This window comes from Gouania willdenowi, unplaced genomic scaffold (assembly GCF_900634775.1).
Source record: "Gouania willdenowi unplaced genomic scaffold, fGouWil2.1 scaffold_7_arrow_ctg1, whole genome shotgun sequence".
Lineage (NCBI taxonomy): Eukaryota > Metazoa > Chordata > Actinopteri > Blenniiformes > Gobiesocidae > Gouania > Gouania willdenowi.
In genome coordinates, this window is record NW_021145245.1 from 548,499 (window position 1) to 564,238 (window position 15,740).

General features: G+C 38.2%; 1 protein-coding gene across 1 annotated transcript; it reads left to right on the forward strand.

Annotated features, from left to right (window-relative positions):
• The first annotated feature begins 3,894 nt into the window (after window positions 1–3,894).
• On the forward strand, window positions 3,895–13,384 carry LOC114460825 (protein NLRC3-like). The gene is made up of 5 exons (XM_028442699.1): window positions 3,895–3,950; window positions 4,150–5,965; window positions 6,043–6,097; window positions 12,633–12,657; window positions 12,780–13,384. The coding sequence occupies exons 1-5, from the start codon at window positions 3,914–3,916 to the stop codon at window positions 13,307–13,309; spliced, it is 2,463 nt and encodes an 820-aa protein (XP_028298500.1). The 5' UTR covers window positions 3,895–3,913; the 3' UTR covers window positions 13,310–13,384.
• The last annotated feature ends 2,356 nt before the right edge of the window (window positions 13,385–15,740 follow it).

Below are 15,740 nucleotides of genomic sequence, written 5' to 3' on the forward strand. Positions count from 1 at the left end.
ACACACTGACCTCATTGGGAGGTGGAGACACATGTTTAACTACACATTTTTCTCTTTATTATAAAAATATTGCTTTTTTTGCTTGCTTTTATCGATAGATAATCTGATATTATGTATTGAGGTTATTATATTAAGAACTTTGGGTGGATCTGATGAAGGAACTTAGACAGGTTCAATTTGTTGGGTGTGTCTCGTCTTAACCAAGTAGCGGTGCGTATCATAAAGCCTGTCATTGTTTCATGTTCAAATGACAAATATAGTATAGTATGACTTTGTATTACAGCACAATTTACAACTACTCAATAATTAACTGATTTTATTTACAGTATTAGGTTCAGGCATGTTAGTAGGACAAAGAGCAAAACACACACACACACACACACACACACACACACACACACACACACACACACACACACACCCACGAATCATCTTTTATCATATTGCAAATACATTCTAAACCCTATGATTAGCAACTTTAACCTTGCACTTAACAGCATTGATAAGGAAAGAGCCAGTAGATACATTTCACAACAAACTTACAACTACAGAGTCCAGACTGGTGAAATGTACAGATGATACTATATCAGACTGGACCAAAAAACTGAACAGAAAAAAAAAACACAAGCACAAGTATGTCAATGGTCTTTTTTTAAAATGTGTTTAAGAAGCAGTAAAACAGTAACTAATGCCACTCATTACCGATAGTCACTAGTCACAAATATTGCACATTTATTGGTATTCTGTGATCTTGCTATTCACTGTTGTCATTACTATCTCCGCCACAGTATTAGTTTGTGTATGTGTATGGTGTTTTTATTTTTATCTAATATTTTCTGTATATATATAATCTTATTTATTTTTTTTTTTAATTTTTGTTTTGTTTTAAAATATTTGCCCTATTTAGTTAGGTGCGTTAAGGCAGGGTGAAAAAGTGGCCCATTGAGAGTAGTAAGCACCCCCAATCAAAAACCCTCTACCCAGCTGCCCTATCTGGTGGAGTGAGTGGTGAACATGACTCAGCACTTTTGATGGACTATGTTATTTGAAGTGGTGTTGATGTAAATTTCAGCAAACAGTGAAAGGTGAAAGAGAAAAGGCTTTGTAGGAATGGTCTCCAGTGTGTAGGTGAGTCTTAGACAGTGTGTGATTTTCAGATTTGTGAAGGATTGAAGACAAATAAAGCCTCAGTCCAACAGACTTGTTCTCCTGTTCAGTGGAAACATGCTGAGATGTTCCACACGTGAGCTGAGCTCCAAAGGCTGCTCCACACTCACTGCACTGAGGCTCTGCAGGACATCACCCACTGTTACTGATGTTCACATTGTAGGAAGATGAGTTATTATTAATGGGTTATATAACCAAGAATATTAATTATAATTATTAATATTACTTCAAATTCTGCGGGGTGCCACTCCTTTTAACAGGAGAAATATGTCTAAGTTTTTAGACTAAACTCATCAATGTGAAACCAGGGGAAAGTGAATTCTACCAGCAACATCTACACCATAGACACAGCTTTAATGAATCAGAGGAATCAAAGATTATGTTTAACCTTTTATTCAAAAGTCAACAATTAACACAGTCAAAATATCAGTTGAAATGGGATAATTAAATCATGATGAAATGCATTTCTAGGCTAATAAAAGTGAGGATTATACGTAATAAAGTGAAATCACTAATCTAGGAACATGCTAGTCTACTAAATATTGGATAAAAATGCAGGATACATATTCAATAACAAGATCATAAAATCAAAGAATAAAATAAAGAGAGCTCATAACAAAGAGAGGAGGACGGACAAGGGGGAGACGAACAAACATGAATGAGATGTACAGTGTGTAGCATGTTGTTAATGCGTGTAAGTTTGTAGTTATGGAAATATGTATGTGATCTATTGTAGATGAAGTTGCTGATGAAAGTTCATTCTTGTACCTTGGAGGTGATGTCAGGCTGGACCTGGAGGTGCTGTTGAAGCAATGTAGCAGGACGTGCCACCGTTGGTTCTGTTTCGGTTCCACAGAATTTAGCCCCTTCAGCCGATCCGGGCGGTTAGGCCTTCGCAGCTGGCTTAGGTAATGGCTCTTGGCTAACCACAACGGGTCGCGGGCCGGGCTTCCTTTCGGCTGTTACGCACGTCACTAGGTACCGGATTCGTCCGAACCAAGCAGCTGTAGACTCCAAAATCTAACTGTTTCAACTAAAAATAAAATGAAATAAATGAAAAGATTGGAACATGAGGGAACACGGGTGAGCATGAACGCCCGCGTCCAAAACTGACGTTTCTGGTTGCGCGTCCTTTTTTAAAGGGAGTTTGTGGACGCCTTCTGGAGGAGGCGTTTTGGTTGTTCATTCTGTGATCATGTCGGTGATTGGTCACTGTCCCTGCTTTCAGCTTGTGGGTGTGTCTTGGGTGTGTGTGAGTGTAAGACAGAGGACAGACGACAAGGGATGATTCTAAACATAAAAGAATGCCTAATAATTAATTCCACATATTTCAAAACATCTTTTCAACATCATATCCTGAAATATCATGTATTACGAAAGAGTTTGCTACCAAACACGACTAGGAAATAGCCTCGAATCACTCTAGGAACTAATTAATGCATTTTACTTGTAATTATTCATAAACATAAATGTCAAAAATCATGTTATGCCTCCTCTTAACTATATGGTCGCAGTAAATACCTCAAACTAACTTTTGTGATGTTTTCTGGTATTTTTAAGCACTTTTAAATGATAAACACTTTACAATAGCATTCTGTTGGTTATTGCATTACATGAAACGAGTGTGATTGAACAGGCAATATTTGCAATTTCAATTTCTGTAGAAATCATTCCAAAAATGTTTTCATTTGTAATTTTTCAGTCAAACACATGTTCGTGGTTCTCATTTCTAACTTTTCAAACATAATACAATTTCTTTGTTCTTTCTTCTTCACTAGGAGATCTCTCAGATAGGTGCCTGGACAGTGTTCTTCTGTGACATCTCACCACAGGGGGTCAGAGGGCATTGGGACCGTTCTTTGAACTTACAGCATCCCACAGTATCTGTTTAAAAAAAGGGGGAGAAGAGGGATGTTCTTCTTTCGATCGTAAATGTTGCAGGGAGGTGATAAAGGGGGAAACTGTCCTTGGATTCTCCGGTCCTTTTGGTTTGGCAGGAAGGGGAGAAGGCCCCCCTCCTGTGGGGAGTCGTAAAAAGAAGAGTTCATACTGAGTACTTCAAATAGTTGGTTCAGTCTTTGCGGCTCCGGTATTGAGTTCAAAGACCACATAGTGGGGTTAGTTCTGCATCTCAGAGTTACGGGGGCAGTTGTGTTTAAACAGTTCGTGATAACACAAAAACAGGCTCCTTGGTTAATTCCTGCTAGCAAAAGGGGGAAGCTTTACGCTTGATGTGCTTTTGTTTCCTACAACATGAAGTTAGCAGAGCTTCCTGTGCTTTCCTCCAGCTGCTCCTCAGCATGTCTGAGTGTCTGTGTCTTCTCCACAGCAGCTTGGAGGGTGTGGATGGTTCCTCTGGAGCTGAGCCTTACTCCATCTTTACGGTGTGTAAGTCTACAAAGACACTAAACCCGTGTCAGTCTGTGATCAAACCACTGTATACACACACACACACACACACACACACACACACACACACACACACACACACACACACACACACACACACACACACACACACACAGATGATTGGAGCAGGCCTTCACTCATCACCTTTAATGTGTTTGTGTTCCAGCTGCTGGAGGACAACATCATCAGCTTTGTTAAGGCTGAACTCAAACACATGCAGAAGATTGTAGATGGAGATGATCCAGAGTGCTCAGAGAGTCAGATGGAGGGTGAAGATGAGGAGCAGAGGAGGAGCAGGGAGGCCTTTCTGAACATCACACTGTATTTCCTGAAGAGGATGAAGCAGGAGGAGCTTGCTGAGCGTCTGCAGAGCAGTAAGAGCATGTGAACATCTTCACTGTGAGGAACATCACATGAAGGACACAAAGCTGGCTTTTCTTTTTCAAAGCATGATTCAATCAGTCACATTTAATCTGAGGAACCATCCAGACTGAGAACATCACACACTTTGATCTCCAATATTCAAACCTGCTCTGACTTCTCCACTCTAACATTAAGTTTGTCTTCATTCAGGAACAAAGGCTCCTCAATACAAACCTGAGCTGAAGTCCAAGTTGAAGAAGAAGTTCCAGTGTGTGTCTGAGGGCGTGGCTAAAGCAGGAAGTCCAACCCTCCTGAAGGAGATCTACACAGAGCTCTACATCACAGAGGGAGGGGGTGGAGAGGTCAACCAGGAACATGAGGCCATGCAGATAGAAACAGCATCCAGGAGATCAGACACAACAGAAAGAGCCATCACACTAAAAGAGCTCTTTAAAGCCCCTCCTGGAAGACCTCGACCAATCAGGACAGTGATGACAAAGGGCGTGGCTGGCATTGGGAAAACACTCTTAACACACAAGTTCACTGTGGACTGGGCTGAAGACAAAGCCCAGCAGGAGGTCCACTACACATTCCCACTGACCTTCAGAGAGCTGAACGTGCTGAGGGGGAGGAGCTTCAGCTTGGTGGGACTTGTTGATCACTTCTTCTCTGGAAGCAAAGAAGCAGGAATCTGCAGCTTCCAGGACTTCCTGGTTTTGTTCATCTTGGATGGTCTGGATGAGTGTCGGCTCCCTCTGGACTTCCTCAGCACTCAGACCCTGACTGATGTCTCAGAGTCCACCTCAGTGGAGGTTCTGCTGATAAACCTCATCAGAGGAGAACTGCTTCCATCAGCCCGACTCTGGATAACCACACGGCCTGCAGCAGCCAATCAGATCCCTCCTGAGTGTGTGGACATGGTGACAGAAGTCAGAGGGTTCACTGACCCTCAGAAGGAAGAGTACTTCAGGAGGAGGTCCACAGATGAGGAGCAGGTCAGCAGGATCATGTCCCACATCAGGACGTGTCGTAGCCTCCACATCATGTGCCACATCCCGCTCTTCTGCTGGATCACTGCTACAGTTCTGGAGAACATGTTGAAGAGCAGAGAGGAGGGAGAGCTGCCCAAGACACTGACTCAGATCTACAGCCACTATGTGGTCCTTCAGAACAAAGTCAAGATGGTGAAGTTTGATGGAGGAGCTGCCACAGATCAACACTGGAGTCCACAGAACAGGGAGATGATGGAGTCTCTGGGAAAACTGGCTTTTGAGCAGCTGCAGAAAGGAAAGCTGATCTTCTATGAGAGTGACCTGACAGAGTGTGGCATGGACCTCAGAACAGCCTCAGTGTGCTCAGGAGTGTTTACACAGGTCTTCATAGAGGAGAGCAGCCTGCACCAGGACAAGGTGTTCACCTTCATCCACCTGAGCCTTCAGGAGTTTCTGGCTGCTCTTCATGTCCATCAGACCTTCATCAGCTCTAAAATCAATCTTCTGGAGAACTCATTGATGTTTAAATTCAAACAAACTCTTAAGCTTCTCCATAGTGGAGGTCAGCCTGACTTTAACCTTCTCCATCAGAGTGCTGTGGACGAGGCCTTACGGAGTCCAAATGGACACTTGGACTTGTTCCTCCGCTTCCTGCTGGGTCTTTCACTGCCGACCAATCAGAGGCTCCTACAAGGCCTGCTGACACAGACAGGAAGTGACTCACAGACCAATCAGAGAACAATTGAATACATCAAGGAGAAGCTGAGTAAGAGTTTGTCCACAGAGAGAAGTATCAACCTGTTCCACTGTCTGAATGAAGTGAATGATCGCTCTCTGCTGGAACAGATCCAACAGTACATGAGATCAGGAAGTCTCTCCACAGAGGAACTGTCTCCTGCTCAGTGGTCAGCTCTGGTCTTCATCTTACTGTCATCACAAGAACATCTGGATGTCTTTGACCTGAAGAGATTCTGTCCTTCAGAGGAAGCTTTTCTGAATCTGCTCCCAGTGATCAAAGCCTCCAAGAAAGTTAAGTATGTGACTTTAGAAGAACATGTCTTTAATTCTCTCACAGACAAACATCTGTAAGGTTTCTCTGATTCTTCATCAGGTTGAGTTTCTGTGGTCTCTCAGAGAGAAGCTGTGCAGTTCTGTCCTCAGTCCTCAGCTCTCAGTCCTCCAGTGTGAAACATCTGGACCTGAGTAACAATGATCTGCAGGATTCAGGAGTGAAGCTGCTGTGTGAAGGACTGAAGAGTCCTCACTGTAAACTGGACTCTCTCAGGTCAGTGGATCACATGTTCCATCAACATTGTCCTGTTCCTCGTGTCCTCACTTGTTTCCTGAGTTGTGGATGTTTTTCTGAATCCAGTCTGTCAGGTTGTGTCATCACAGAGGTGGGCGGGGCTTCTCTGGCAGCAGCTTTGAGCTCCAACTCCTCCAGTGTGAGAGAGCTGGACCTGAGCTACAACCATCCAGGAGACTCAGCAGTGAAGCTGCTCTCTCAGAAACTGAACACTCTGAGGTGAGACACATCACAGCAGCTCATCACATGTTCACATCAATCCCCATCACATGTGTGACAGAGACCTGTATCAGAGGAATGTGATGAAGGTGTGAGGTGGGACACTAAAGGAGGAGGACTGGGACAGGTTAGAGGGATGAAGGACAGAGATAAGAAGGTAGTGAGGAGTGAGGAGAGGCTGGTGGAGAACTATGAGGAGCTGATGAAGGAATGACAGAGAAGATCAGAGGAGGTGGAACCAATCAGTGAGGATTGTGTTCATACAAAAATATAAATGTATCTTATGAAATTACATTTTAATCTTTTCTCTGACACAAGTTATCAAGTCAAAAAATTAGAGATGAACTGAAATGTAAATTACTGGTCCAAAACCAAAATAAACATTTCCAGCTCTGAATGTTACTAACCACTAAAATTAAAACATTGCAATTGTATAAATTATTACCAATGTTTCAAATAATCAATCAATTAAAGGTTAGTTAGGGGAAATTAAGATCTTATGTGCTCTGAAAATGGAACAAAGAATATCCATCATCTATAGCAGCTGTAAACCTGTAAAAACTTTGATCAATGAAAAAGGAAGTTTTTTTTTTTTTTATTCACCGATCACGTCTCTCTGTCTCCCTACTCGTTCTCCACCCCTCACGTGCACGAGCCCACACTCAAAGTGCGTCATTGGTGACAGACTTAAAACAGTTTTTAGTCACGTTTAACATACAGTATATAATGATAAAGTTTAGTGTTTACTTACTGCTGAATAAGACGACGTAGTTTCTACACAATACAAGTGATGAGCTAAGATCCACTTCTGCAGCAGCTGTGCAAATGCATGTGAGTGAGACGGAGCACAGAGGGGAGGGGGGTAAGCTACATTCAAAATCATGCTGGCTTTAGAACATCACCTACCCTGCTTTTAAAATATGAAAATATGTATTTAGCACAGACATTCCAACAATGCATAATATAAAATAAAATAATGAAATATTTAACTTGACCCACTCATACAATTATTAAAACAGAAATATGTATGTTTTTATCATGTTTTAAATTTATTTCAAACTGTAGACTTATGTTACAAATATCATTTTTTAACAATTGTTAGAGTTTTTGAGCTAACTCTGGTGTTCAGTACCTGAGATTTCATACAGAGAGACATAGTCAGAGGTTTTGCTGAATCAATCAATCAATTTATTAGAGATGAACAGAAAATGAATCAACAAGTCATAAGTCAATAGAAGAACAGACACTCATCTAAAACACAGCTGTGGTCCTCAGGGTCTGCTCACTCCCTGGACCCCAAACATAGATTTATCAGTGTTTTTATATATTTAGAAATCAAATGATCAGCTCCTTGTAATTAGTTAAAGATGTCATTTACTGGTGATTTAAAGCAATACAAATTATGTTTAAGATTTGTTGATTTATTCATTATTATTGATCATTTTGGGGTCTTTAGTGTCTGTTTATTTGATTTATTTAGGTATATAGAACATGAGTTGTTTAATGTGTATTAAGTTTAATTTTAAACTATAATTATTCTTATTTGTTAATGATTTAGACTTTGTGCCTTTTGGGTCAAACTGACATTTTAGTGTTAATCTGATTGTCTTGTTTATATCTGATTTGTCTCTTCGTTTACGTACATGGTTGTGTTGTTTTTAGATTTAGATTAAGTTGAAATCAGATGTTCTGAAACTGTTTGTCCTTGTTCTGAAAATGACAGCTAACAAGTTGACCTGAATATATTTTATGAATAGATTTATTGAGTATAAAGATATATAATTATAGTATTACACATAAAAAGAAACCATGAATAATAATCCATTCTAACATTTCCTGTCTTCACACTGTTTAACAGTGTGATTATATAAAATTATGAATACGACAAAATATTTAATTCAGACTATGTTTTATTATGTTATATTAACGTTTTTTTTTTAGAAATTATAATATCAGGTTACTTAATGTAAGCTCATTAATTTATTTTAACATTATTTTATTTCAAGTTATATTCCTATTTTGTTTACCATTGTTAGAGTGGGACAAAAACTTTTATTTAACTTTATTACATTTATTTGGATTTACTGTTAGACTATGTTTTAATATAAGAAAAAAGTTATGAGTAGAACAGAACAGAATACAAACATGATTTGTGTTTAAATTGAATAAACACAGTAAACTTGAAATTATCCACTTATATTTATCTGTACAAACAATAACTGAATACATGCTCATCAAAATCAATCTTATAAAACATCACATGATTACAAAAGGTGTTGTAAGAATTATTCAATACAGATTTTATAATTTCTTTATTACATACAACCACATAGTGAGGTGAGTCTATGATTGCTATGTAGTGTGTGTGTATTTTTTTTTAATATCACTTCTCTTTCCATGTGAATGTGAAAACCCACAGCAGGAACCTGAACTGATTGATTGATTGATTATTATTTCTTAGTGAGGAAAAATACATTCACGGTCCTGCCTGCCCACAGCGACCAGTCAGGAAATGACTTTCAGAAATTAATATCAATCTTTATAAAGTTTATATGGAAGCTTTTGAAGCACAAACAACAAAAAATTGATTATGATTTTTTGAAATATTTCAAGTTATAATTTCTATCTAATTCTATCCATGTCTACATAGTTTATTTATCTATCTGAGGATATAATACACATAAGGGTTTAGTTGTGAGATTTTTAGAACATTAATAGAGGAAATGACAATATTTTACCAGTTGTAACATAATATTCAAACTAACAGAGATTATTAAGAAGTGAATAAAAAAGTAAAGAAAATAAACCAAAGAACTGAAAAGTAAATCAAATCATTAGAATAAAACAGTAATTAGAACAAAACAGAAATGTAACCAGGTGTTACGTTAATTATGCCTCTACTAATATTTATATAGATTCCCAGGGCACAGATTTTTGATTGTATTTATGTCTTTAATTATTCTCTACAGATCCTAGTTAATCTATAGACCACGTACCATGTACAGTTCAGCCCCCCACCTTTGATTAGACATTTTAGGTGGTGAGGTTGTTTTTATAACCTCAGGTGATCACCACTGTTCTGCATTCTGGGCCAGGGTCTATACATATATATGATTCCTCAATATATGAAATAATGTTATCCATGTCTGTTATTAAGATCATTTGTTCATTTACCTTTTAACTAAAAATATGACTTTTATTCAAGCTACATGTAAAGTGTTGGGGGAGTGTTACAAAAAAAATAAAGTCAATCAACTCTATTCATCAAGAGAAAGAAAACAGAATGAAATCTATAAATATGATATCCAAAAGTTATTCTAATTGTCAGTTCAAAAATATCAACATATGATCAACAAGAAAGTTTTTAGTAATTCCTTAAAAAGAAAGATCCTAACCCATCTTAAATTATAAATATTTAAAGAATTAAACAATAACTGGTATGTGTGTAAGTCTGTATATATATGTGTATGTATGTGTGTATGTATATATGTGTGCAAACAGTTATCCTTCTATCACATGATCACTCACTCAAAGACACGCCCTGGTACATTTTTTCACTCACAACACGTTTCTCTCAGTTATACATAAAGTGTCATCATCCATCAATCAATCACTCTATGACATGCCCACTAGCACACTCACACTCACAACACGTTTCTCTCATACATACAGCATGACATCATCCTTATTCATGCACCCACACATACATATATATCTCTGTGTGTGTGTGTGTGTGTGTGTGTGTGTGTGTGTGTGTGTGTGTGTGTGTGTGTGTGTGTGTGTGTGTGTGTGTGTGTGTGTGTGTGTGTGTGTGTTTGTGTGGTGTGTGTTGTGTGTGTGTGTTTGGTTCCATAATATCTTATATAATCAATGTTTATGTGTTGTAATTATTCTGTTGTGTGTTTATTTTCTAGGTCAAACAATGTTATTTTTATATTCTTTCTGTATCAGTTGTGAACAAGTTGTGTTGTGTGTTATCTAATGTTTTTCTACCAGTTCACTGCAGTTCACACAAGATATATTTCATAATCTTCATGTCAAAAAGAAGAGAAATTCATTTCTGGTTTATCATTAAAAGCTGTTTTAATTTAATATATTTTTGATTTGGACATTTCTGATTTAAGATCAGAAAAACATTTGTTTGATGTGTGTTTTGTTTTCTATGTTTATTAATATTAATAATGTAATAATTGAAAGTTGTGACTTTTTAGGACATTAGTGATTTTAAATGAAATATTCAAATCAAACTAAAACATAAATATTGTTGTGGTTCCTATTTTTTTCTTAGTCTTTATATATTTTAGGTTTAAAAATAAAATAATTACTGGTTTTGGAGGAGATGTTTTTATGTGAAATGTTTCAAATCTAACTTTGAAACAAAGGCTGAACTTTTATTAAAAAAGTTTCTCAACCAAAATGTATTTTAGTTTATTTTCCTAATTTGATATTACAATTTAAGTTTTTTAGTTTGTTCAATAATTAGTATTTTATCTTATTTCATTAATGTTTTCATTTTTTAATTAAACATGAGACAAATTACAGAATTATTAGCGTTATCTATAAAACCTTATGGGATTGAACATATAGTTTTGATTTAATGATTTCTAAACTGATGTGTTTCATGTTAACATACACCAACATATTTTAGCAGCATCAGCATTATTGTTTTCTGTGACGTGTCCTTCAGTCTTTACTTGTTTTATCAGGAGGGAATGATTAGAACACTATAGTTTAGTCTTTTCCCAGCAGCAGAGTTTTTTCAGAGTGTTTCCTTTTGAGGGAGAGTTCATTCTGTATTTGTCCATAGTATCCATAGCAACGGTCATCTACCAATCACTAACAGCCCGGGTAGATGACATGTCCAGATCCGTCAGATCAGATTATTTATCATTATTCTTATTTCATATTTATAATATTATTATTATATTATTATTATTATTATTATTATTATTATTATTAGTATTATCCGGGTCATGTTTTTGTAGGAAACAGTTTGTTTTTTCTTCTGATTTAACATAATCAAAACTATCTGGATGGAGCCATTTTGAGTCTATAAGTTTTTATAATGTGTGTTTGGTTATTTTCAAAAAACAAAGTTGTCCTGATTTTTTATTTTATTTTATTATTACCCAAGAGGTTTTTGTTAAATTGTCATTATAACAAAAGTATTTTGTCTTGTCATATTTGGTGCCTTTGGAGATCAACTTATTTATTTATTTATTGACTTATTTAAGTATTTGTTTACTTATTTCTTTATTTAATTCATTCATTTTTATATTTATTTGTCTCAGTTTTCATTTATTCATTTAATTCATTTTTAGCCTATTTTGTAAAAGTTAAAGTAATAAAATATATTTAAACTAAAGTATTTTATAATTATTATTTCTAGTGTTAATTATTTGTGTAAAGTTCTTCAGCTAATGTTCAAATCTATGTTATCTTTTTCTTTTTTAGTTTTTTTCATGTGTGTGTGTTTATGTGTAGATATATATATATGGGTGTATATGTATTTTATCAATTTCTATTTATCAGGTTATATATGGGTGTGTAATTATATGTGTTAGTGTATATATATGTACATTTATGTGAATGTTGTGAATGTTGAAGTTTTAGATACAAGTCATAATATATTTTATCAAGATTATTGTTATTATTTATTAAGAGAAGTGTTGAGAGGTTAGTAAAGTATACTCCTGTGAATAGTATTGATGTCTATGTTTAATTTTTAGGTTTTTGAATATCACTATATACAGTCAATCAATAGGTTTGTTTATTCTTTATTTATCATTGTAATGTATTAGAATTCATAAGACAAATGTATTTCTAAAGGGAGAATTATGATTTAGTGTGTGATATTATCCACATTCAAAACTAAAAAGAATAAAAATATGTACGACTACCAAACTTATTTAAACTGCAAAGGACCAAATAGTGTAAATATACATATATATAATAGTGTATAGTTAAGATCAGAGGAGGTGGAACCAATCAGTGAGGATGAAGAGAGGAACACTTTGAAGGAGATGAAGAAGGTGAAGCTGTTGAAGACAAACCAGTAGAAACATGGAGAGCTTGATGGAGATGGCATCAGGTTTCTGAGCAGCACTTTGGACTCTTTAGGTGTGTAAATCACTGCCTGTGTTTGCTCCTGCAGGGCGGACCATGGAGGAGAGCAGAGGATCAAAGCTGGTGTGAGGAAGTGTAAGTGTGTGTGTGTGTTCATTCAAAGTGTCCTCATGAAGCTCTGAGTGAATGAACATGTCAGTGATACAGAGACAATGAAGCATCACATGATCAACTGTTGTTTCTTTGTGTCTCATCAGATTTCTGTCACATTCACCTCGACACAAACTCCATCAACAGAAACCTCAGACTGTCTGACAACAACAGGACGATGACATGTGTGAAGGAGGAGGAGCTTTATCCTCATTATCAGGACAGATTTGATCACTATCAGGTTCTGTGTAGTACTGGTCTGACTGGTCGCTGTTACTGGGAGGTGGAGAGGAATGGAAATGTTTCTATAGCAGTGAGTTACAGAGGAATCAGTAAGAAAGGATACAGTGATGATTGTTTGTTTGGATCTAATAATCAGTCCTGGATTCTGAAATGTTACAGTGGTTTTTACTCCTTCAGACACAATAACATAGTCACACGTACCTCCTGTCCCTGTGGTTCCTCTGGTAGAGTAGGAGTGTATGTGGACTGTCCTGATGGACGTCTGTCCTTCTATGAAGTCTCCTCTGACTCTCTGACACTCATCCACACCGTCTGTACCTCCTTCACTGACACTCTGTATCCTGGGTTTGGGATTTGGTCCTCTGGTTCCTCAGTGTCTCTGAGTCCTCTGTGAGACAGACAGACAGACAGACAGACAGACACAGACAGACACAGACAGACAGACACAGCTACACAGACAGACAGACACTAAGACAAAGAGACAGACACATTGACAGACAGACAGACAGACAGACAGACAGACAGACAGACAGACAGACACAGCTACACAGACAGACAGGCAGACAAACACACACAGAAAGACAGACAGACAGACACACAGCTACACAGACAGACAGACACACTGACAGACAAACAGACAGACACACAGACAGACAGACACTTAGACAGACACACAGAAAGACAGACACATAGACTGACAGACAGACAGACAGGCAGACAAACACACACACACACACACACACACACACATAGACAGACAGACAGCTACACAGACAGACAAACACTAAGACAAAGAGACAGACAGACATGCAGACAGACAGACAGACAAACACACATAGACAGACAGACAGACACACTGACAAACAGACACACACAGCTACACAGGCAGACAAACACAGAAAGACAGACACACAGCTACACAGACACACCGACAGACAAACAGACACGCAGACAGACAGACACATAGACTGACAGACAGACAGACAGACACGCAGACAGACAGACAGACAGGCAGACAAGCACACACACACACATAGACAGACAGACAGACACAGACAGACCGACAGCAACACAGACAGACACACACAGAATGACAGACACAGGCACACAGCAACACAGACACACACGCACAGACAGGCAGGCAGAAACATAGACAGACAGACACATAGACTGACAGACAGACACACAGACAGACAGACACAAACAGACAGACACAGCTACACAGACAGACAGACAGACAGACAGACACACACAGCTACACAGACACACTGACAGACAGACAGACACAGCTACACAGACAGACACGCAGACAAACACACACACACACCTACAGACAGTCAGACAGACAGACAGATTCTTTGACAAAAAGACACACTGACAGACAGACACACAGGTAGGCAGACACGCAGACAAACACACACACACATACACACACCTATAGACATTCAGACAGACACATACACACAGGCAGGCAAACAGACAGACAAACACAGCTACACAGACAGACACACACCTACAGACAGACAGACAGACATACCTACAGACAGACAGACAGACACACAGCTCCACAGACAGACAGACACTTAGACAGACAGACAGACACACAGCTACACAAACAGACAGACACGTAGACAAACACACACACACACACACACCTACAGACAGTCAAACACACAGACAGACAGACAGACACAGAAAATTAGACAGACAAACAGACAGGCAGACACACATACACAGAAATACACACACACACATACACAGATAGACAGACACACCAACAGACAGACAGACACAGCTACACAGACAGACACACACAGCTACACAGACAGACAGACACACACAGACAGACAGACACACACAGACAGACAGACAAACACACAGACACACCGACAGACAGACACACACAGCTACACAGACAGAAAGACACACCAACAGACAGATACACACACACACACACACAGACAAACAGACACCCTTACAGACAGACACACAGCTACACAGACAGACAGACAGACAGACAGACAGACAGAGAGATAGACAGAAGTGTATCTGAGTCCTCTGTGAGACAGACAGACAAGATGACTGACTTCCTGTTTGGTTTTGGGCGGGGTTATAATGTAACTTTTTGCTCATCTTGGGGTCAATAATACATGTAAATTTGATGTGAATCCATTGAAAAATAGCAAAGATACAGTATTTAGAAAGTGACGGCGAAGGATTTTACAGTGACATTATAGGACCCTCCCACTGATCACAGCCTGTTTTTTCTATCAGGACCTTTTCCCATCTTATAAGATTCATCCAACACTATTTTGAAGTCAACACGATCTTCTTTCCGGACGCCTAAAAGTGGAACCATCTGAGAACACAAAGCATGAGGTCACATCTGTCTCATGTTCTTCGTCTCCACTAAAGTGAAACGGTTCCTAATTCACTAGTTTTATTATGAATGATGATAAATGTGTACAGAATAAAGCAGATGATGTTAGTCCATCACCTGAGGATTATAGAGGGGATACATTTTCTATCAGGCACAGTGAGACAGGCTGAAATCATTTGTATCTCCTGATAACATGTTCTGGTCCACAGTCCTGTATCACCATGTGTCTGTGTTGAGAATATCTGAATAAATGCTATGAAGTTATGATGATCAACAGAGGCTGAATAAAAAAATACACCAATATCTAAAGATCAGATCTCCTGTGTAAAGGAAAGTGAGTTACATCAACAACTACTGTGGGCAGTGCTGCAGTAAGTTCATCAGAACATCATTGAGTGAAAAAGGTAGATCTGAGTCTGACAGTGTGTTCAAATGTTCACAGTTG

What these genes read in the sequence shown, in the direction of transcription:
- LOC114460825 (XM_028442699.1), top strand. Translation starts at nt 3,914, where the DNA reads ATGAAGCAGGAGGAGCTTGCTGAGCGTCTGCAGAGCA. An exon ending in TGCTGAGCGTCTGCAGAGCA is followed by an intron (nt 3,951 to 4,149) that starts GTAAGAGCATGT and finishes GTCTTCATTCAG; the next exon opens with GAACAAAGGCTCCTCAATAC. An exon ending in CAGTTCTGTCCTCAGTCCTC is followed by an intron (nt 6,098 to 12,632) that starts AGCTCTCAGTCC and finishes GGAGGAGAGCAG; the next exon opens with AGGATCAAAGCTGGTGTGAG.